This window comes from Chlorella variabilis, assembly GCF_000147415.1.
Source record: "Chlorella variabilis unplaced genomic scaffold CHLNCscaffold_1, whole genome shotgun sequence".
In the NCBI taxonomy this organism is placed as follows: Eukaryota; Viridiplantae; Chlorophyta; class Trebouxiophyceae; order Chlorellales; family Chlorellaceae; genus Chlorella; species Chlorella variabilis.
The window spans coordinates 2,169,666-2,190,134 of NW_005435087.1; the positions used below are offsets into that span (position 1 = coordinate 2,169,666).

At 63.2% G+C, this 20,469-nt stretch overlaps 5 protein-coding genes across 5 annotated transcripts; 2 read left to right on the top strand and 3 right to left on the bottom strand.

Moving 5' to 3' along the window:
* The first annotated feature begins 514 nt into the window (after positions 1–514).
* CHLNCDRAFT_29321 (hypothetical protein) lies at positions 515–2,642 on the top strand. Its single transcript, XM_005851823.1, has 6 exons — positions 515–645; positions 830–1,007; positions 1,144–1,527; positions 1,690–1,734; positions 1,876–2,127; positions 2,304–2,642. Exons 1-6 carry the CDS (start codon positions 575–577, stop codon positions 2,505–2,507), a joined length of 1,134 nt encoding a protein of 377 aa, XP_005851885.1. The 5' UTR covers positions 515–574; the 3' UTR covers positions 2,508–2,642.
* Positions 2,643–6,556: 3,914 nt separating this feature from the next.
* Positions 6,557–8,563, bottom strand: CHLNCDRAFT_133472 (hypothetical protein; the record flags this gene model as incomplete). The annotated part of the gene is made up of 7 exons (XM_005852157.1): positions 6,557–6,688; positions 6,828–6,910; positions 7,088–7,339; positions 7,524–7,743; positions 7,892–8,031; positions 8,247–8,282; positions 8,455–8,563. The coding sequence occupies 7 exons, from the start codon at positions 8,561–8,563 to the stop codon at positions 6,557–6,559; spliced, it is 972 nt and encodes a 323-aa protein (XP_005852219.1).
* A 2,679-nt stretch (positions 8,564–11,242) lies between these two features.
* Positions 11,243–11,783, bottom strand: CHLNCDRAFT_17822 (hypothetical protein; the record flags this gene model as incomplete). The annotated part of the gene is made up of 2 exons (XM_005852158.1): positions 11,243–11,413; positions 11,604–11,783. Coding segments are annotated over 2 exons (351 nt in total), but the record flags the coding sequence as incomplete, so codon positions are not given.
* Positions 11,784–13,121: 1,338 nt separating this feature from the next.
* On the bottom strand, positions 13,122–17,572 carry CHLNCDRAFT_33628 (hypothetical protein; the record flags this gene model as incomplete). The annotated part of the gene is made up of 13 exons (XM_005852159.1): positions 17,150–17,572; positions 16,697–16,985; positions 16,402–16,534; positions 16,109–16,249; positions 15,816–15,953; positions 15,473–15,694; positions 15,127–15,357; positions 14,527–14,631; positions 14,308–14,402; positions 13,965–14,190; positions 13,726–13,833; positions 13,495–13,592; positions 13,122–13,311 (listed from the first exon to the last, which is right to left on the bottom strand). The coding sequence occupies exons 1-13, from the start codon at positions 17,322–17,324 to the stop codon at positions 13,122–13,124; spliced, it is 2,151 nt and encodes a 716-aa protein (XP_005852221.1). The 5' UTR covers positions 17,325–17,572.
* A 132-nt stretch (positions 17,573–17,704) lies between these two features.
* On the top strand, positions 17,705–20,354 carry CHLNCDRAFT_29326 (hypothetical protein). The gene is made up of 6 exons (XM_005851824.1): positions 17,705–17,796; positions 17,886–17,967; positions 18,268–18,856; positions 19,012–19,351; positions 19,442–19,542; positions 19,743–20,354. Exons 1-6 carry the CDS (start codon positions 17,721–17,723, stop codon positions 19,854–19,856), a joined length of 1,302 nt encoding a protein of 433 aa, XP_005851886.1. The 5' UTR covers positions 17,705–17,720; the 3' UTR covers positions 19,857–20,354.
* The last annotated feature ends 115 nt before the right edge of the window (positions 20,355–20,469 follow it).

Genomic DNA, 20,469 nt, shown 5'->3' on the forward strand with positions numbered 1-20,469 from the left:
GCCGATGGCGCGTCCCTGCCCCCCCTGCGGCTCCATCGGTTGCATCAGGCGGTGGAAGGCCCGAAAGCCTTCCAGCGGTGGTAGACACCCTTTTCTTCACGCGCTGGTCCACCTGTGAATTGCTAAAGGCAGTGGGCTGCCCGTTCCCCCGAAACTCCGATGGCCGCCATCCTTCGTAGGACGCGTCTGGCCTCCCAAGTTTCTCAGCAGCTACGGGGAATGGCTTCGTTCGGCAGCGCACGGCCTGGGGAGCCCACACCGGCCATAAGCGATGCCCACAAGGGTCCCACGGGCGTGCTGGAGGTGGGCAGGCCGGCGCAGCGCAATGCCCGGGAACCTGGCAAAGGAGTCGCGGCATTCCAGTTCAGCAGTGCGGGCCTTGGCGCTGCCTTGCTCCCTATTGCATATGGACACGCGCGCAGCCAAGGCAGATGTGGACCAGCACTGCCAGGCTGCACCAGCGCTCATCCCGCCTCCCGCTGCCTCCTTGCCTCACCTCCTAGGCACTTCACTTTACTTGCTTCCACCCCCTGCTCCTCTCGGTTTGACCTTGCAGATCCCCCAGCGCTACCTGATGGGCCCCGGCCCCGCCAACGCCGACCCACGCATCCTGGCCGCTCAGAGCCTGCCCCTGCTGGGCCACATGTGAGCCTTTGCATGGTAGCTACTGCATTGGTGCTCCCGCTCTGCATGCTGCTGCCCTGGGATCACCAGCCAGCATGCAGGTGCATGCACGAGCAGGGGTGGTGTCAAAGGCAGCCGCGTCCAGGCATGCACGCAATCACCCCGACCCCACCACCGACCATCCTCGTGCTCCACCCTGCTGCAGGCACCCGCCCTTCCTGAAGATCATGGATGAGGTGCAGCAAGGCCTGCGGTACCTGTTCCAGACCGACTCCAAGTACACGCTGTGCGCATCGGGCACCGGCCATGCGGGCATGGAGATGGCCATTGCCAACCTGCTGGAGCCTGGCGAGACGATTGTCGTTGGCAACAATGGCATCTGGGTGAGGGTGCTTCTTTTGCACCACTCCAACAAGAATCCTTGCTGCGTGTAAATATGTTGCTGCCGCCACTGCCCTGGGCCCTGGTGCCACCCACACGCGGTTCATAGGCTTGGCTGCTGCCCTCCTGGCTGCGCAGGGCACGCGCGTGTGCGACATGGCGGGCCGGTTTGGGGCCAAGGTGGTCAATCTGCAAACAGAGGCGGGCAAGAGCTTCAGCCTGGCGGAGCTCACAGCGGCAGTGGAGCAGCACAAGCCGGCGGTGCTGTTCCTGTGCCAGGGCGAGTCGTCGACGGGCGTGCACCAGAGCCTGGCGGGCGTGGGCGAGATGTGCCGCAAGAACGGCACGCTGCTGCTTGTGGACACGGTGTGCAGCCTGGGCGGCGTGCCCATGTATGCCGACGCGTGGGGCGTGGACGCCATCTACAGCGGCTCGCAAAAGTGCCTGTCGGCGCCGCCGGGCGGCGCACCGCTCATGCTCAACGACCGTGCGCTGCAGAAGGTCCAGAACCGCAAGACCAAGGTGGGGGGCCGGCCCAGGTTGGGGCTGTGCGGGGGCAGCAGTGCGGCGGGGGAGCAGCATGTCGGAGAGGGTGTGTCAGGTAGCGGGGTGAAGGGCTGATCCCCTGCCCCACCAGCGCACACACTCCAGCATCGCAACCCTGCTTTGCCTCCCCTGCTGCAGGTCCGCTCCTACTACTTGGACCTGCACCTGGTGGGAGACTACTGGGTAGGTTGGGAAGGAGCGACATGGCGGCTAAGTAGCTGCAGCACGGTGCTGGAGCCGCCTGCCGAGGCGCCCCCCTCAAAAGTGTATCCATCTGGCTTGGCCAGACAGCTCACATGCTTTACCCCTCATGCCTGCATGCAGGGCTGGTATGGCTCCCGCTCCTACCACCACACCGGCATGGTCAGCATGTGGTATGCCCTTCGGGAGGCGCTTGCCATTGTGGCAGAGGAGGGGCTGGATGCTATGTGGGCGCGGCACGAGGCTGTGCACAAGCAGATGTGGGACGGCCTGCGCAGCATGGGGCTGGAGCCGTTTGTGGAGGACCCCAACGACCGCCTGGTCACGGTCAACACCATCAAGGCAAGGGCGGGCTGTTACGGCGCCGGGCGCTGCGTGTAGCCGCTGAGCAGAGCGCCTGGGACCGGGGCCGCAGCAGCAGATGGCTGCCCATGAGATCCAGGCTCTGTCTGCTCGCCAGTGAGCGGCTGCGGGCAGTTGGCTGGCCGATGCCTTCCTGCCTTTGCCTGGTAGCAGATGCCGAACAACCCTTTCTTTCCCTGCTTCCTCAGGTGCCCGCCGGTGTGGACTGGGCTGCGCTGTGCAAGAACGCCATGGACAAGTACAATGTGGAGATTGCGGGCGGCCTGGGCCCAACCGCGGGCAAGATCTGGCGCGTGGGCCTGATGGGCTACAACGCCAAGCCCGCCAACGTGGAGCTGGTGTTGGCGGCCTTCCGCGACGGCCTGCAGCAGCAGAACTACCTGAAGGCCTGAGATAGGGCTCCCAGCCCTCCTCGTCACCCCAACCGCTTTTGCGCAATGCGAATGATTTGTTACCCAACTGCTCACTTTGCCATTTATTCCCTCTCTGGTCTGCTCCTCTGCTCTGCATTGTTACCTCTGAGCATGAAGTGCTACAAAACATTCAGTCAGACAGGGAGGGCATGTGGCAGATCAAGCAGGCAACGCCCTGATATAACACGCAGCTGAAATTTATCTCGGTCCACAGCTCATGTCCTTGCATTGTTGATGGGGGCAAGCAATACTGGCCACAAGAGCAAGTGCAAATCGCGTCACCGCCCGACATGGCGACCGGCTTTCTCCCAGCTCTCGATCGTCAGAAATGCGCATGCCACTCCATCCCTTCTGCCACTAATGTCAAGGTTTGTGGTTGTCACAGGGATGGGAAACATGCAGGCAGGCATGGTAGGCAACCACCTGTCAGGAGTCGGTAGTGCATGTGCAGTGAGCAACTCATGGTCTAGCTGTGTCCGTGGAATGCACGAGGTGACGAACAAAGGGCAATGGGGCAATGGAGAAGGTCAGGCACTAATGGTACATACAAACGGGTGCATACTGGCGAGGACGTGCTACCATTGTTCACGATGTGCCAGTCTGCACACCCCACTGCTGGCGGTTGTGCTTGAAGCCACGCTTTTCCTTTATCGCCTCCTCCACCTCTTGCACCGCCATCGACCCAGGGTCCGCCTGCTTGGCCAGTTCAAGCTGCTCAAATGCTGCTCGCCACGCTGAAGCCGCTGCCTCCCACTCCAAAGCTAAGCTTGCATGCTCCGCCGCTGGCTGGCAGGCCATGCGGGCAGCGCTGGACTCTGCCTTTGCTTCCAGGCCCAATGCCGTGGTGGCCCATGCTGCTGCCGCCGCGGCCGAGGCCTCCGCTGCGGCAGCGCGGGTTGCTGGAGTGGCTCCAGCTGCCAGGCACGGCCACGCGTGCGCTGCAAGGGTGGCGCTGGACTGCAGCCGCGCCAGCGCAGTGTGCTGGGCGTCTGTGAGGCTGCTGATCTCGTCGGCCTTGCACTGCCTACGGCGGCGTATCTCCTCTATCAAAATTCTGTTTCTCGCAGACTTTGCCTGTGACTCCGCTATCATCACCTTGGTTTCAGCACTCGACGCCTTGGATTCTGCCATTGTCGCATCGCATTTAGCAATCAGCGCATCCCACTTTCAGCTATCAGAAACAGGGTGATGTGCGTTTAGTGGCTTTGGCGCCCCGGACCCGGCGCGATCGATTCCTCGTGCCGAGTTGGTTCTGAAAAACGCGGCAGAAGGGGGGGTTGAAAAGTGTAACATTTTGCGGCGAAGATTGCCATTTCTGGTGGGCTCCCCGCGCCGGCCAGGGCGGCCCGATGTGCTTGCAGTTACTGGAACTGTGATTGTTGGGGGGAGCCAGCCGCGATGCTGGCCTCTTGCGAAACTTCGTCCGATGGGGCCGGTGCTGTCGCTCGCCCGCCCTGTCATGCCCGCACATCGATCGTTGGAGGCAGGGACTGTTTGAATTGCCGCGCGGCAACGCCCGCTGGGGGCGCCACGATGCAGGTGAGGCGTGGGCGGCGCGCCTTGCCCCACGTTGCCTAAAGGTGTCTAAAGGCAAGGCGTGTAGGCATCAGAACATTGGGCAGGTAGTTGTGTGTCCATCAAAACAGATGAAGGTTATCATTTCTGTCCGGCCGTCGGCCACGATGCCGGCCTCCAGCAAAATTTCGTCCGATGCCGCCGGAACGAGGCGTGGGCGCGGCTTTGCCCCGTCCCGTGCCTTTGCATTGTTGGCATCAGCAGGCGGGAAATAGATGCGTTCATTGCCTGATAAACACAGATTCAGAAGGAATGAACACTCAGTTGGGGAGCGTTGGGGAACGTTGGGGAGTGCCGGCGCCTGCAACTTGGCTTCAGATTCAAGACGCAGCTGGCACATAGGGCTGCGTATGTGGGAAGTGTGTTGTGAACGTGCCGACGCAAAGACTGGAGGAGGAGGGTGATGGCGGTAGGAGATGCACTCACGCAACCGCGCCTTGCAGCCGCAAGCAGCGCGGCCACGTTATGCAGTGCAAAGAGACAGCGATGGATAATGCAGCTGTTTTGGCAGAAGCAGCGATGTTAGCGGCAGCGGAGGTTTGCTGCCTCTGTGCGACCCGAGGACCCACAAACTGAGCAGCCATGGAGCAGGCAGCAAACGGTCCTCCAGCGAAAAAACACTCTGGTGCAAGGGCCCGGCTTGTGCTGCAGAATGTTCGCATCCCTGCATCTCGGCCGCAGCGGGCTGGCCAACACCTGCCAGCGCAGAGAATTTCGGAGAGCGCCTGGTGCGGCAAAGGCCCAGCGGTGGCGGTGGCAGCTGCAATGGCGGCGGCGGCGACAAGAGTCGGTCCTTTCTCCGTACGCTACTGTCACTCCTGCATGCCGCGCGATCAGGTCCACCTTGCCTGCGCCCGACGCCCAGGCACACGGCATGTGCGGCGGCACAACCGCATGAACGGCAGGGCCTGGGGACCCACACTACGCAGCCTCGCGGAGAAACTGAGGAGGAGGGAGGAGGGATTTGGGTGTACAAGCTGGCACGCAGGTTTCTCCTTCTGCACGAACGTGGGCAGAGTTCAGCAACTCCACAGGTGGCGGCAACTCGACGCACGTGGCGGCACCGGGCGCTGCGGGTGTCGTAGGGTGTGCAGCTAGCCCACCTGGGGGTGCACACACAGTGGTACCCACCGGAGGGCTGTCTTGGGGTGTGCCGCTCGCTGCTGGGCCCGCGCCGAGCGAGCGAGGTGCAGCCGCGTTGGGCCGCGACCACCACCTTGGCTGCCAGGAGGCAGAAACGGCCAGCCGGCCGCGTGATACTGCTGAGGGCCGTCTGGGGGCCGCCTGGAGCTTCAGCAGCCTGGGGCAGGCCCCGCAGCCTCTCACCTCCATTCCGGAGGGCACCAGGGGCGTCAGGCTCAGCTGCTGCAGCCCCATTCCTAATGCGTGTGTGTCGAGTAGTGCTGGTTGCAGCAGCCCATGCTACAAATGGGACGCCCAGCGGGTGAGAGCCGGTGGCGGCCTGCATGCTGGCGCCAGCTCGGCACAGGCGGGAGCATGAAATCCGAAAGCGCAGCCAGCTGCGCCCCTCTTCCTCTGCCAGCCAGCCCCTCCCGACGCTGGAGCCCGCACACCCTGCGCAGCAACAATCAATCGCCAGCAGTGAGTGCGCTGTTGGTTGGTTGGGATGTTTTGGGCAGGCTCAGCACGTCGTGGCTTCAGCTCGTGTTGACCGACCGGCCCTGTACTGTAGGAAAGCTGGTGGAGCAGCGTCTTGCCGGTCCCGCCACGATTGACGGCAGCAGGCGCAGCGGCAGCCAGGCCGGCAGCAGCAGAAGGGAGGCGGGCAGGCACTCTGTTGAAGACCTCCAGCAGGCAACCATAACCCACCAGGGCGGTGACACGATCATTTTGATAGGGGCTGGCAGGGCAGGACAGTGCCGGACGACCACGCAGCAGACAGCGCTTAGGGAAGGGAGCGTGAGTTTGAAGTGAGCAGGACATGCTGAAATACAGCAAAATGGGCTGAGGAGGCAGAATTGGCGGGCTGAGCAAGCCAGCAGCCAGATGTGGAGTAATTACAAGCAGGTTCAAGACCTTGAGCAGCAAAGAGATCAGAAGAAAAACAGCATGGATGTATGAGGTCGGAGAAAAATAGGTCTTGCGAACAGCAAGCAAGGAAATGTGAGGAGTCGTTTGGGATAGGCAGGCAATGAGATGATAAAATTGGGGCCTGTGCGGCGGCGCCTCAGCATTGCATTCTGTACGAGGCAAAAGCAAACGATATGTCAGGGTGCAGACGGGGGCAGGCCAGAAGGTGATACACTCAAGGGGCCGGGCAGGCAGCAGTGTGTTGGTTGGTAGGCGAGGTCAGCAGAGGAGCAGAAGCGGGGCACTAGGCATTGGCAGCAAACAGCCCGCACTCCGAGGGGGCAGGTGCTGGGAATACAGCGAAGCCGCATAGCAGGGAAGAGTCGTCATGAAATGGCACACTCAAGCTGGAGGGCCTGTGCTCAGTGGTCAGAAAGCAGGTGGCTAACCCTGTCCACCGTGAACAGCATGACAGCGTTGGCAGGCGCGGCACGCATGATGCAGGGCGAGAAGCCGCGGTAGAAGCGGGACAGGCCGCCTTCCGCCCACAGAGCCTGCAGGGCAGGGCAAGCATGCATTGCTCGGTCGGCAGGCCGGCACACGACAGGCAGCAGCTGGGAGCGCTGGCAGCCAGCACCTCTCGGCTGCTGGTCCCGGTGAGAAGCAGGTCTGCGCGTCCAGCTGCTGGCTCACCTTGGCGGTAGAGGGGATGGTGGGGTACTTGCGCTGCGCGGGGTCAATCGAGTCGGTCATCATGGCGCTCTTGATCACATCCACTGCAGAGTGGGGCACGAGACAGCAGCAGCAGGCATCGCGGCATGAGAATGAGCATGCAGCGGGGCTGCGGCAGACCAAGCTGGAATGCAGACGTTCTGCTCGCCCAAGCGAGTGCCTTTTGGCACATTCTTTCCCCAAAGCCATGCGCCTTGTGCTCCTGCTGCCTGTCTACAGACCTGGGAAAATGGCCAGCCAGTAGAGGATGCCGCCGGTGCCGCCCGCCGCCATGACCACGGGGGCGGACAGGTCCTTGGGTGCGCACCCGTAGTACTTGCTGGCCTGCTGCTTCAGCACCTCAAAGCTGCCCAGGTAGATGGCGTTGGCGGGGGCGTTGCGCAGCAGCGTGGCCGACAGGCCCTGGAAGGGCGCCTTGAAGCCGCTGTACCGCACCGTGGCCTTGATGCACTCACCCACAGAGGTGTAGGGAGCTGCACAGGGGCGAGGAAGGGAGAGGCGAGGTGCCACGCTGGTCAGCTACACCAGCAGCAACCCGCCAGAGGCAGAACGCGGCCAAACGTTGCTGCGCCCTGGTGCGCATGCCTGTGCCCTGCTGCCAGCGCGCGCGTGCGCCACATCCCGCCCATCAGGCGCTCAGCACTGCTCCTTGCTCACCCTTGTACGTTGGATCTGCCTTGGCTCGCACCATCTGGACCTGGATCTGGCTCTTGTAGAAGTCGATGGGAGCCTCAGTGAAGGCAGCAGCGGCGCCGGTGATGAAGCCGGCCTTGTAGTAGTCTGCTGTGGTGAGGTCGCGAGTGGTGCCGTCGGCGTTAGTGCCCAGCCACCGCTTGGAGGCGCCAAAGGCGGAGAAGAGCGTGGCGCGGAAGAACATCTGCGGGGCAGGCGGGCATGGCATGATGAGGGCGGGCACTCTGAGCAGCGACAGCAGGGCATGCAACGGCAAAGCCAGTGCTTGCTGGCTGGAGACACACACTGCAGCAGCGGAGCCGCCGCCGCCGCCGCCGCCACCGCCACCGCACCTGCCCTGCCAGTGGCGAGGTGACGCCCTTGTACAGCCCTGGCACGCCCTCCCACTGCAGCGTCTTCTTCACGCAGTCGATCGCGCCGTTGTAGATGGGGTTGACCGAGGGCTGTGTCTGCAGCCGCACCTTGACTGTGTCTGCAAAGGGGGAGAAGCATGCCGGATGCAGACAAGTGAGCCGTGCACCTTGCCAGTTGGGGCATGTGGTAGGCGCATTAAACGGGAGAGGAGTAGGAGAGGAATAGTGCTACCACGATCAATCTGTACCTACAGCAACGGCGCCGGCGTTCACCTCCCTACATGCGGTACATGCAAACCGCAGCTGGCTGAAGCTGGCCAGCAGCAGGGCTCACCAAAGGGGTGTCCCACCATCGTAACCGCAATGCCGCCTGCAGGGCCAGGGAGGTGACGCATTTCGGCGGTGTGGTTTGGGACAGGCGGCTCCCCCCAGTGGCGGGCGTGAAGCACAAGCGGGAGCAGCCGACCGGGCACGGCAGCGCTCTTTTTCAAGCTGTGGTGAAGCAGGATGGTAGTGCACTGGTAGCCAGCATGGTGCCTCACCGACAGTGCCCGCAAAGCTGTCCTTGGCGAAGCGGACGAAACCGCTGGCCGGCTGGGGCGCCGCCAGTGTTGGTGGAGCAGGGACTGCCGGCATCTGAATCTCCTGCATTTGCTAGCTGCGGCTACTTGACTCGGACCGTGTGTGTGCTCGTGGGCGGGCTGCGAGGCCTGCCTGTGCTGGGAGCGGTGGTAGTGAAGACCCAGACGAGGAGCAGAGCTGAGGGATCGGGCTGCGGACAGCGGGACAGCAGCGGGGCACGTGCGATCAATGCTTGGAAACCGCAGATTAGCCAAGAGGGCCTCCAGAGTCACTCACACCCCCAAGGCACGCTCAGCAGCAACCAGCGGGGCACTCATCAGGCGCCATGCTAAAGCAAGCTAAATCCGCGCGATTTCAGAACCGTCCAATTCCAACGTACCTGGAGCGACATCCTCGAGGCCCAAAGCACCCTCGAGCCCCACCAGGGTTTGCCAAGCCCCTGGGCAGGTCTCCTCCTGCCCCCCGCACCTGGCCCGCGGATCTCACCATGCTGGCCAGGACCGCCCAGACCGCCGTGCAGCGCTGGGCTGCCGCTGCCGGCTGCAGCGCCACCCGACGGGGCCTCGCCGCCTCTGCGTCGGGCCCTGCCAGCAACCAGTACCCGCCCCCCGACCCCTCCCGCCTGGGCACCGCCGACCTGTGCGACGTGTACCACCCAGAAGCAGTGGATTGTGTGTCGCAGCCCAAGATCCAGATCATGCAGCCGCTGTTCAGAGACCTCGGCGGGCACTTGCGCTTCCGCGGCCAGGCAGCAACCATCAAGTGCTTCGAGGTGGGCGGCTGCTTGTAGGCTACTGTTTTGTGGCTGCCTATTCTGCAACTGTACTGGCGATTCCACGCCGCCCGCCACCGGCCACTGCATGCTGCCACATGCGTGAGTGTGTGGCTGCTTCACCTTGTGCTGCAGGCCAACCCGCTGGTGCGTGCGGCGCTGGAGGAGCAGGGCGCAGGGCGGGTGCTGGTGGTGGATGGCGGCGCCAGCATGCGGTGGGTGCTGAGAGGCAGGGTCAGAAAAGGATGTGGCTGCAACCTGATAGCTGCTGGGTGTCGTGGCTTGGCTGAGAGTGGTGGGATATCAGCAGCCAACGACTGATGGGGGATGAGCACGGAAGGAGGAGGAGCATTGAAGTTATCAAAGCAATTCTGAGCCTGCAGGTGTGCGCTGCTGGGTGATAACATCGCCGAGATGGCTTACAAGAATGGGTGGAGCGGCATCATCATCAACGGCTGCATCCGTGACAGCGAGGTGTGCGATGCTGGCGGCAGGCTGCTGGGTGGTGGGCCTTGCGTGGCTGCTCCTCTCTTGACCTGCCCAGCACCACTCCTGCCTGTGCTGCTGGACCCCATGCCAAGGCCGTAATGGGGACCCCCCCCTGCTCCCCCCGCCTGGGCACCTGTGCAGGACATTGGCAAGATGCCCCTGGGCGTGAAGGCGCTCAACACCTACCCCCTCAAGTCGGCCAAGCGCGACAAGGGCCTGCGGGACGTGCCAATCACCTTTGCGGGGGTGACGGTGAAGCCGGGAGACTGGGTGTATGCTGACAAGGCAAGCGCTCTGGCTGGGCGGGCGGGCTGCTTGGGAATGGGGTCTGGCGGCACGCCGCTGTCGACAGCAGTCTGGTGGCAGCAGTTTAGTCTGAGAACATCCCTGCTATCTCCCTGCCCCGGGCGGCATGCTGCAGGACGGCGTGATTGTGTCGCCCGAGGAGCTGTCGCTCTGACCCCGCAGGTCTAGGCTGCACCGGACGCACCATTTTGTTGCTTATACCTGTAGCTTGATGTCATTTCATCTGCGAACTGCAACACTTGAATCGCTGGCTGCATGCAACTGGTGCCAACACAAGTGGCACCGCCTGCGCAAGGCGGCGGCACCGCGGCGGCCGGGCGGCAGCTGGTGGTGCCTACTCAGTGCTGGGCCTGCTTTGACCCACTATGTTGTAGGTCAGCAGTCATTCATGCGATAGCCCCAAAATATGCAGCAACACGCTGAGGTGCTTTCTGATGCAAAGCACTGCCAGAGTCTGCAGTGTCAATCCTCCCTTGCCATTCCCAATTTCATCCGACTCTTGACCAAATGGTCAAGGAATGTTCCAGGCGACGCGTGCACACGCTGTCCTGTTTCCCAGTGCTTCATCAGGAGTTGTTTCAATAGCCGCAAAGCAATAGGTTTCGATTTGAAGATTATCAAAGGCAAGGGAAGGCAAGCAAACAGCTATCGAGTGGCAGGCGTCCGCCGCCATCATTGCGCCAGAAGCAGGCGAGCTGTACAGTATAAAGCGGAGTTCAGGAGCAGAGGCAGAGAGAAAAGTTCAAAACCAGAACCCAGCCCTGATCAAAAGGGTCCCAGCAGCTGCTGTGCTAACGCCGCTAGGTCCGGCCAGGGAAGGCAATGCCAGGGAAGGCAATGTGTGGCATCCAGCCGGCGGCAGCTGCTGCTGGTGCCGCTGCGCCAGGAGCGACGAGACCAGGCATGCCAGCAAAGGCGACGGGCGGCACCCAAGCACCTGGTGCTCCGGGGCCCGCTGCTGCCGCTACTGCTCCGGCCACCGCCACCTGGGCGCCACGCGTTTGAGGCCGGCCCACCTGCTGCTGCTGTTGCCGACTCGCCTCGCGCTGCTACTGCCGGCGCTGCTGTCGTATCCTTTGCCTCTGCCGGGCTACTGCTTGCGCCGCCTGCTGCTGCGCCTGCATCTGCTCTGCCATCGCGGCGGGAGGGTGCAACCACTGCTGCGCCGCGGGCTTACAGTCGCAGTAGTGGCCGGAACCCCTCTTCTTGCTCTTACCGCAGCTATAGCAGAAGACGGCGCCACAGCGGCAGTGCATGTGGGAGCACCCCTGTGTCCTCTCCACCATTTGGCCGCAGCCAGGGCAGCGGCGCAGCCCCTCCTGCTCCGCCAAATCGAGCACAGCCTGGTCGTCCTTGCTGCGCAGGGCGCCAGGCTGCGCCTGCACCAGCCCAGGCAACAAGACAGGATACGCATAAAGTTAGCTTGCATGCCAGTGGTCAGAGCACAGGTTCGAGGGAGTCGCGTTTCAAGCACCAAGGCAAGGCGGGAGAGAAGATCCTGCATCCACATGGCTGTTCGGCGCTGGCGCCGCCTAGCAGCACCCGCTGTCCCGCGGCGTCCCTGCCAACCTGGTATTGCTGGCAGGTCATCCCCTGGTGCCACGCCACCCCGCAGTTGGCGCAGAGCTGCTCGGTGCAGTAGGGGCACTCCATAGCGGTGTTGGCCCGCTTGTCGTCGGCGATCAGCAGCTGGGAGCACTTCTTGTTGGGGCAAAACAAACGAGCTCCCTCGCCCACCGCAGCCTCCGTTTCCATCTGCATGGAGCGTGGCATGGCAAAGCAGTGCACGCCATTGCAGATAAGCCAGCCAGGCTCTGAAGCCAACTGCTGCTGCTAACAGCGCAAAGCAACAACAAACTGCCACACAATCCCATACCTTGCCGAGCGTGACCTGCTCTTCTGCAGTCAGCACCAGCCCGCATTCGGCGGCGCTGACTGGCATCTTGCAATCCGGCAGTGGGCAAGGGATGGGGAAGACTCGATCCGTGACCTTGCCGCTGATGTACTGCCGAAGGCAGGGCAGGCAGAACTTGTGGCCGCAAGCGCCTGCGAGATGCGGTGGCATGGAGGTCCTGGCGGGTGGGGCATGGTGGGGCATGGCAGCTAGCAAGCCTCAGCATGAAGAATCTGCAGGCGTGATTTCCCCGCCATCAGGCGCGAATGCTGATGGGCTCTCAACCCACCAAAGGAGTGCATGAAGGCGCCTTCATCTTCAAAACAGATCAAGCATGCCTGCCGCTCCTGCTGCACTGCTTGCTGCTCCCGCTGCGCAGGAAGCAGTGCCTGTCGCTCCGTCCGTGTCTGCTGTGTCTGATGCCGGGGCGATAGCTGAGAACCCCCCCGGCTGGGCGCCTTGGCAGGCGCTCTCCGTCGCTTGGCTGCTGGCGAGTGCAGCCCTGGCTGTGCATAGTCGTCCTGGCTGTTCGTCAGATCGATGGCAATGGCATGCCCGCCGTCCTGCTGCTGCCGCTGCTGCCGCCACGCCGGTGCCCGGGGTGCCCACCTGCCCGCCCCCACCTGGCTGTCCACTAGGTCAATGACGTCCTCCTCCTCCTTGCGCCGACGCTTTGGTCTCGCCTGCATGACAGCAGAGAGATGCCGGTCAGTCGAGACCGCTCGCTTGTGAGAAGCAACTTCTGGCGGGTGGGCTGGCCGGCGGGTGGGCGGCGGGTCCTCTCTCGCCTGCTGCACAGCTCCAGTCAGGTCGATAACGAACGCCATCTAGAGCCAGAAACGCTGTCAACACCGTGACAATGGTGCAGTCGTCAACACGCGACTGACTGCCGAAAACAGGCCGAAGTGCATGCTGGAATGGAGAATGAAAAGAAATGTTCCATGCCACCACCTGGGGAGAGAAACAAAGCAGAGGGTCCGCCCGCTGGCGGGGCGCCCGCTGGCGCAACCTGGGCAAGATCACTGTGCCACGCCATATCCAGCTCCCCGCGCCTCAGTTATCCACACATGAAAGTTACAAACACAGGAAGAATCGATGTATTGCTACAGGCGAAATCAAAGAAGCAGCGCAGCAGCCACCACGCATGGGCCAGGCTCTGGTGCAGTTCAGAACCTCCCGCTCCGGTCCTTCTCCCGCTTGGCGTACAGCCGCTCCAGCGCCCTCCTGGCCTCGCCCGCCGGGAAGTTGGTCATGTCGAAGTAGTGGGGCGCCAGGTCCACCAGCCACTCGCCCTTGATGTCGGTCACAGTGCGAATGTAGTTCTTGCTGGTCAGCACAAACTCCTGGTACAGGGCCCTGCACAGACGCGAGCAAGGCGGGGCGCGTGCAATGGTGATGCAGCAGGCGTCACGCACGGGCAGAGCAGATAACAAGAGAAGGAAGCAGCCAAGGACCTGCCATTGGCGAGACGCATCCCGCAGCCAGCCCCAGGCCCGCCGCAGCAGGGAGTGGCATGTTGCCGCGCAGCACATTGCTCACCACTCGGGCTTGTGGTCCAGGCAGGTGGAAGGGTGCAGGTACACCACCTGGTTGTCCTTGGCTGTGAGGTAGTGCCCGGTGCGCTCCAGGTGCGCCACCTGCGCCCAGCCAGCCAGCCAGCCAGTCAGGGAACAGTCGCAGGGAAAAAAGCTGAACTGCTCTGGTGCCCCACCCACAGTCCGCCGCGGCCTGGTGGCCACCCCATCCCACCAGCACCACATGGGCACACACCTGCATGAAGTACCCCGCCACCAGCGCCTTGCGTATGTTTGTGTAGTAGTCGCGGGAGTTGAAGTCAGTGGACACAAGCTGGACCTGCAGCCGCGTGCAGATACGCACCTGCAAGGCAAAGAGACGGCGGGAACCGGAGGGCACCCACCAGGTGTTAAGATGAGGGGTGTGGGGCGCTTGACCGGCCCGCCCGGCCGTTGCAGCAGGCCCGACCGGAAGCGCCCGCCAGAGCCACCCACCAGCTGGCCGCGGACGTTGTCTGCGCTCTTCAGCGAGCGGTTGTTCAGGAAGTTGGCATAGCACCACTCGCTGTCATCGCCGTGCTGCTTGTAGGCGTGGTACACGTTGAGAAGCGTGAGGTGGTCGCCGTCGATGTGGGCAAACCGCGCCTTGGCCTCGTCTGCCGCCTTCATCGCCTCGCGCGGCCGCACAAAGACGTTGGGAATAGACAGCATGGCGGCGATGCTGCAGCGCAAGGGCAGAGGCGTGAAGGCTGTGTGCATATAACACACCTACAGAAAAAGGGAGGCAACGGCAAGGTGGTGCAGCCACAGGATCCTAAACCCACCACCCAGCTCTCACCTCAGGATCTCGTTGGAGCACTTGAACTCGGGTGCCGCCACAATCATCTTGGACAGCTGCGGGTCGAGCGGGAACTCGGCCATGACGGTGCCCACCTGGCGGCCGAAAAAGAGAAGAAAGGGAATCAGGGAGCGATTGGGCGCCCAAGAGGCCTGGATGGCGCCACACCACGGTGCTCCCTCTGCAAGCACCTTCATCCCAGAAACCAAGGCTGCTCACCTGCGTCAGGTTGCCCTCATCGTCCAGGGCACCCAGGTAGTTGAGCATCTCCAGGGCACGCATGAGTGTCTCGGGGGCAGGAGGGTCCATGAAGTCAAAGTGCACCTGCAAAGGGCAAGGCAAAGCGGTGCAGGAGCAACAGGGTGTGTGGTCAGGGTGTGTGCAGAGTGGCAGATGCGCTAGAACAAGCGGGATGTGGGTGCAGGGTGCCGGGCGTTGGGAGGAGCAGGGCGTGCAGGCGGGCCTCGGTGTCGAAGAGTTACTCATGTGGGCAGGCCACAATCGGTACAATGTAGATAAGGTTGTGGAGGTCATCACTGGCCGGGTGGCAGGCAGGAGGCAGGATGCGGGTGCCAGGCAGCGGCACGTGCAGCGGCTGCGCCCTGGCAGCAAGCGCTCAGATTCTATGGGTGTTTTCTTGTCTGTCATGCCACGACGGGCATTCAGTACGAGGAATGTGTTATAATCACTGCGCGACCCGCCCTCGTGCATTGTTTGCAGGTGTGTGCAGCCTCTCCCCTTGGAGCAGCAAGGCGTTACGGAACGTGCCAGCATCCCAGCTGGCACCCTGCCTGGCGCGCCTCTCCCTGCCTTGCTCACCAGGTCGTCAATGCCCAGCTTCTTGAGCTGCAGCACCACGGAGCCCAGGTTCGAGCGCAGGATCTCGGGGTACGTCTGCTCCTGCAGGTCCTTGTAGAAGGAGGCCTCGGTGTAGAGCCGGAAGCATTTGCCGGGCTTGGTGCGTCCCGCACGGCCGGCGCGCTGGTGCGCAGATGCGCGAGAGATGGGGGATACGAGCAGGCTCTCCACCCGGATGCGTGGGTTGTACACCTGCAGGCCAGGCGGCGCACAGGAAGCTGCTGGATGCAAGCTTGCAGATACAACGGCTTCCCCGATGGACCTGGCTAAGGCCAGCTACTTGTGCAACCACCCAGCCCAGCCTCACCTTCTGCTTAGCAAAACCGGGGTCGATGACAAACACAATGCCATCGATGGTCAGACTAGTCTCGGCAATGTTAGTGGAAACAATGATCTTGCGGCCGGCGGGGCCGCCGGGGCGTGCCGCCGGCGGCGCGGGGTCAAAGATGCGCTGCTGCTGCTGCGGGGGGAGGGTGGAGTAGAGGGGGTAGACCTTGATGGGGCCCACGCTGTCACCCAGGTTGTTCACCTACAAAAGGCATGGCACAGCACTGTTGAGGACCAGCAGGTCAGGGTGCGCCTTAAGTTGGAGGACTGGGCGCCATGCCAGCCGCATGTCTTCCCATACGCTGATCGCCGAACGGCCGCACCTCCTTGGTGATCTTTCGGCATGCATCCTCAATCTCCTCTTCTCCCGTCAGAAAGACGAGGATGTCGCCAGGGCCCTCGCACGAGTGGATCTGCACCACGGTGCGGATAGCGGCCTCCAGATAGTCGCGCTCCGGCTCCTGCAGTGGCGAGGGACAGCAGGAGAGCAGTTGGCAAGTGCCCGAAAGAGGGTGAACGTTGGCAGGAACGAGACAGGAGGGCAGCCGCCTTTGCTGCCCCATGCCAGTGCAGCTACTCCTACACACACACGCACAGCTACTCGCAGGCACTGCACCTGTGTGTAGAAGATTTCCACAGGGTGCAGCCGGCCCGGAACCTTGATGAGCGGCGCGTCCAGAAAGTAGCCCTGGAACTTCTCCGCCTCCAGCGTCGCGCTCATCACTACCAGCTTCAGGTCCTGCCGCTGCTTCAGCACCTGCGTGCACATGGGGCGCACCCGCAGCCAGGGGTTGAGCATGCAAGGCAGCGACTTCCTGCGAGCCGCTCAGCCAGCGGCGCGGCGCACAGCTGTCTGCAGCAAGTTGCAGCAGCGGCAGCAGCAGCAGCAGCAACGGGCATCCTACGCACCTCCTTGAGCAGGCCAAATAGCACGTCTGTGGCCAGCGTGCGCTCGTGCGCCTCATCCAGGATGATCACACTGTACTTCTCCAGCAGCGGGTCGGTCATGGCCTCACGCAGAAGCATGCCATCGGTGGCAAACCTTTCGGCAGGGGCGAGGGACAGCAGGTTGAAATGGTGAGCATGGCCACCTTGGAAGGCAGCACGCACGAGGTGCGGAGACGTGAGCCAGCCTAGAAGCAGCGGCAGCAGCGGCGGCCTGCAGCACAAGCCCACCCTGTCGGCCAACGTGGCCCCAACTCACTTGATGATGGTGCGGGGGCCGGAGCACTCCTCAAAGCGAATGGAGTAGCCAACCTCCTCCCCTAGCGCCACATCCATCTCCTCTGCCACACGCCGCGCCACGGACATGGCCGCCACCCGCCGTGGCTGCGTGCACACCACCTTCTTCCCGCCGGCGCAGTAGCCTGCCTCGGCGATGAACTGCGCAATCTGCGTCGTCTTGCCGCTGCCCGTCTCACCCACCAGGATGATTGTCTGGCTGCTGTTCACCATGTTGATGAAATCGGCCTTGGCTTGCCACACAGGCAGGCCTGCGGAAGGGGATGGTGCGGGTGGATGCCGAGCAGCGGCGGCGCAGGACATGGAGGAGGCAGGCAGATGCCCCTGGATGTCACAGCAAACAGAAGGCAGAGGCAGCGGCCCAGTTTGACTGACCCACACACATGGGCCAGCACCAGAGCAGCTGCCCACCCACCCTGACGCGTGGACAAAATTTGATGGTAGCGTGCGCTATAGCTGCGTCCCGTGTAAGGATTGATATTGGCGTGGGGGTCGCCGGCGGGCGGCGCCGCCGTGTTCTGGTAGGCACCGCCGCCGCCATTCGCCTGCGGCACCCCATCATACACCTCCAGCTTGCGTTTGCGCTCCATGCTGCTGCTGCTCCGCAGGCCGTTGCTGCTGCCCTAGGCGCCCTGTGCTGCTCTTTTTCTCAAGGAGCCGCCGGCCGTGTGTGCACTGCTGCTCGCTGAGCTTCAGCTTGCGCGCGTCAGCAGCTGGCGCTGCGGGCCTCTCGGGACTCCCAACCAATGAAGCCGGGCTGGCCCACGCTGTGCCGACGGCGGAATGCAAGTGAAGGATGCGGGTTGATCAGCTGGGCGCGGTGAATGTTTCGAATAATTGAGCAAGTGAACAGGCAGTGAGGGAGCCCCGAGTCTCCAGAAATGGCACTCCAGGGTCTGTAGCCTGCGCTGCTGCTGACAGGGGCTGGGGGATACAGCCCGCCCCTGGGCTCAAAGCTCGAGCCTTTTCCGCTTCATCTGTTCGCCATGCAGCAGGTGGCCGCCTCCACCGCTTTCATCGGCTCTGCCCTGCCCCTGAGGAGGGCACCCTCCAACAGGGCAGGTGAGAGGCTTGGCGAGCGCAGCGTCTTGGCAGGCCCTGTGCGGGGCCAAGGTGGATTGTGATACACCTCCTTGCCTCGTGGAGTGCAGGGAGGCTCCCTAGGGCGTCGCTGGTCTGCCGGGCGCAGAAGCAGGATGGGCAGACTGGGGGGAAGCGCCTGGTGGCCAGCAGGTGCGTGCTGCTGCCCAGCCTGGGGAGCCACAGCGCCTCGAGCACAAATCTCTGACTTCAGGGCGCGCCCGCCCCGGGCGCGCTGCCTGCTGCTCTGCTTCCGCCGCTCGTCGCCGCGGCAGGGTGCCTGCAAGCTTGTGGACTATACGAGTCTCCCAACAATTTGGCAGTGCGCTCCCTGACCTGCGTGCAGCACATATACACCCTGCTGGCCCTTTGCCGTGTCTTTAGCCGCCCTTGTGCGCCGATAACCCTGTTCCCCTGAACGACACTACCACTGCTCCCCTGAACATTGCACAGCGCTGCCACCCTGGACGCTCCGGTGGAGGAGGGCTACCAGAGTGTGTGGACCGCCTCCTACGACTTTGACAACGAGTCGCCGGAGCTGACCAAGAGCTGGAAGAAGACGATGAAGGTGGCGGTGACCGGTGCGGCGGGCCAGATTTCCAACCACCTGCTGTTCATGCTGGCCTCCGGCGAGGTGTTTGGCCGCGACCAGCCCATCCAGCTGCAGCTGCTGGGCTCAGAGCGGTCCCGCGAGGCGCTGGAGGGCGTGGCCATGGAGCTGGAGGACAGCCTGTACCCGCTGTTGCGCGAGGTGCAGCTGGGCATCGACCCGCGCCAGGTGTTCGAGGGCGCCGACTGGGCGCTGCTCATCGGCGCCAAGCCGCGCGGCCCCGGCATGGAGCGCAAGGACCTGCTGGACATCAACGGCCAGATCTTCGCCGAGCAGGGCAGGGCCCTGAATGACGTGGCCAGCCGCGACTGCAAGATGCTGGTGGTGGGCAACCCGTGCAACACCAACGCCCTCATCGGCATGGCCAACGCACCAGACCTGCCCAAGCGCAACTGGCACGCGCTCACCCGTCTGGACGAGAACCGCGCCAAGGTGGGGCAGGGCGCGGCCCAGCGCTGCTGGCGGGGCCGTGGTGCCACAGCGTTTGCCGTTGCCGTCTGCGTTTGGAGCATCTGCATCGGGCGGATGGAGGGCACTGCCGATGACAGTCTCCTGGGCCTGCTCCGCTTCCCCCCTGCCCCCTGCAGTGCCAGCTGGCGCTCAAGTCGGGCAAGTTCTACACCTCTGTCACCAACATGACCATCTGGGGCAACCACTCCACCACCCAGGTCCCCGACTTTGTCAACGCCAAGATTGGCGGCAAGCGCGTGCCCGCAGTGGTCAAGGACGTGCAGTGGCTCAAGGAGGAGTTCACGCCCAAGGTGGCCAATCGCGGCGGCGCGCTCATAAAGAAGTGGGGCCGCTCGTCCGCCGCCTCCACTGCCGTGTCCATCGCCGACCACCTGCGCTCCCTGTACACCCCCACCCCCCCCGGCGACTGCTTCTCCACCGGCGTCTACACCGAGGGCAACCCCTACGGCGTGGACGGTGTGTGCCTGCCTGCATGTTCCCACCTGCCTGTTCAGCCGCCATGGAACTCCTGCATATTGACTCACTTCTCTTTCCCCGCGCCTGCAGAGGACCTCATCTTCTCCATGCCATGCCGTTCGGATGGCGACGGAGATTATGAGATCATCGACGACTTTGTGATTGACGACTGGCTGCAGGCCAAGATCAAGGTGCGGTGGGCAGTGGGCGGTGCGTGTGTGTGGTGTGTGTGTGTGTGTGTGTGTGGGCGGGGGGGGGGGGGCGCTACGGGGGATGTGTGGCAGAGTGATATGTGCAGCCGTATAGCAGACGCAGCCTGGCCCTGCTTTATGAAAGGGTGCATGAGAGCTGCTTCCCGACGGTTCCCTCGTGCTGGCTGCTGCTGCTGCAGGAGACGGAGGAGGAGCTGCTGAAGGAGCGTGACTGCGTGGGCCACCTCATCCCCGGCGCCACTCGCGCGGTGTGCATGATCACCGAGGACACTATGCTGCCCGGCGAGGCCTGAGCAGCCAGCGCCTCCCCGCCACATGCAGTTGGAGGCTGGGCAGGCTGCGCTGCCGCCCCGCGCTCCGCGCCCACTTGGCATGCCCAGTGTGGTGCCCATCCATCAGACCCTGTCAGTTTCCCACCCGACCTCTGCCCCACCCACCCACATACGCACACCAGCCTGCTGGGTGCTGCCCCCATGGCACGCCACCCCTGCAACGTCGCCTGCAGCCGCCCCAGGCGCAGCGCAGTGGGCAGCCTTGCTGCGCACCCCAAGGAATGCACTTTACTTTTGTTGAAGCTAGATCCAGCCCCAATTTCAACCAATCCACCGTTTTCCTTCCCTCTTCCGAAAATTTTCCGGCTCCGAGCCGCCCAACCCAGGCCACCCCGCCTCTCTCGGTTTGTTGTTTGATGGCTTCCGACGCCTACCCCTGCAAGTTTTAATTCCCTCTTCTGTCGGGGAGACATTTTATGATAAATGTATCGCTTCGCACCTGTAATCTGTCAATAGACTTGCTAAGGCTTGGGGTAGTTCTTTGCTGTTGGCGGCAAGAGGGCTTCGGGCGGGAGCGGCGGCAAAGCACCCGGTGGAGCCAGTCCGTGCGATTTAGCGCAGGGCCAGGGCCCCT

Excerpts from the sequence above, each read along its gene's own strand:
- CHLNCDRAFT_29321 (XM_005851823.1), top strand. The coding sequence starts at position 575 with ATGGGCCCCGGCCCCGCCAACGCCGACCCACGCATCCTGGCCGCTCAG. Across the intron at positions 1,008-1,143 it reads TTGGCAACAATGGCATCTGG|GGCACGCGCGTGTGCGACAT; the intron begins GTGAGGGTGCTT and ends CTGGCTGCGCAG. Across the intron at positions 1,735-1,875 it reads ACCTGGTGGGAGACTACTGG|GGCTGGTATGGCTCCCGCTC; the intron begins GTAGGTTGGGAA and ends GCCTGCATGCAG.
- CHLNCDRAFT_29326 (XM_005851824.1), top strand. The coding sequence starts at position 17,721 with ATGCAGCAGGTGGCCGCCTCCACCGCTTTCATCGGCTCTGCCCTGCCC. Across the intron at positions 17,968-18,267 it reads AAGCGCCTGGTGGCCAGCAG|CGCTGCCACCCTGGACGCTC; the intron begins GTGCGTGCTGCT and ends AACATTGCACAG. Across the intron at positions 19,352-19,441 it reads CAACCCCTACGGCGTGGACG|AGGACCTCATCTTCTCCATG; the intron begins GTGTGTGCCTGC and ends CCGCGCCTGCAG.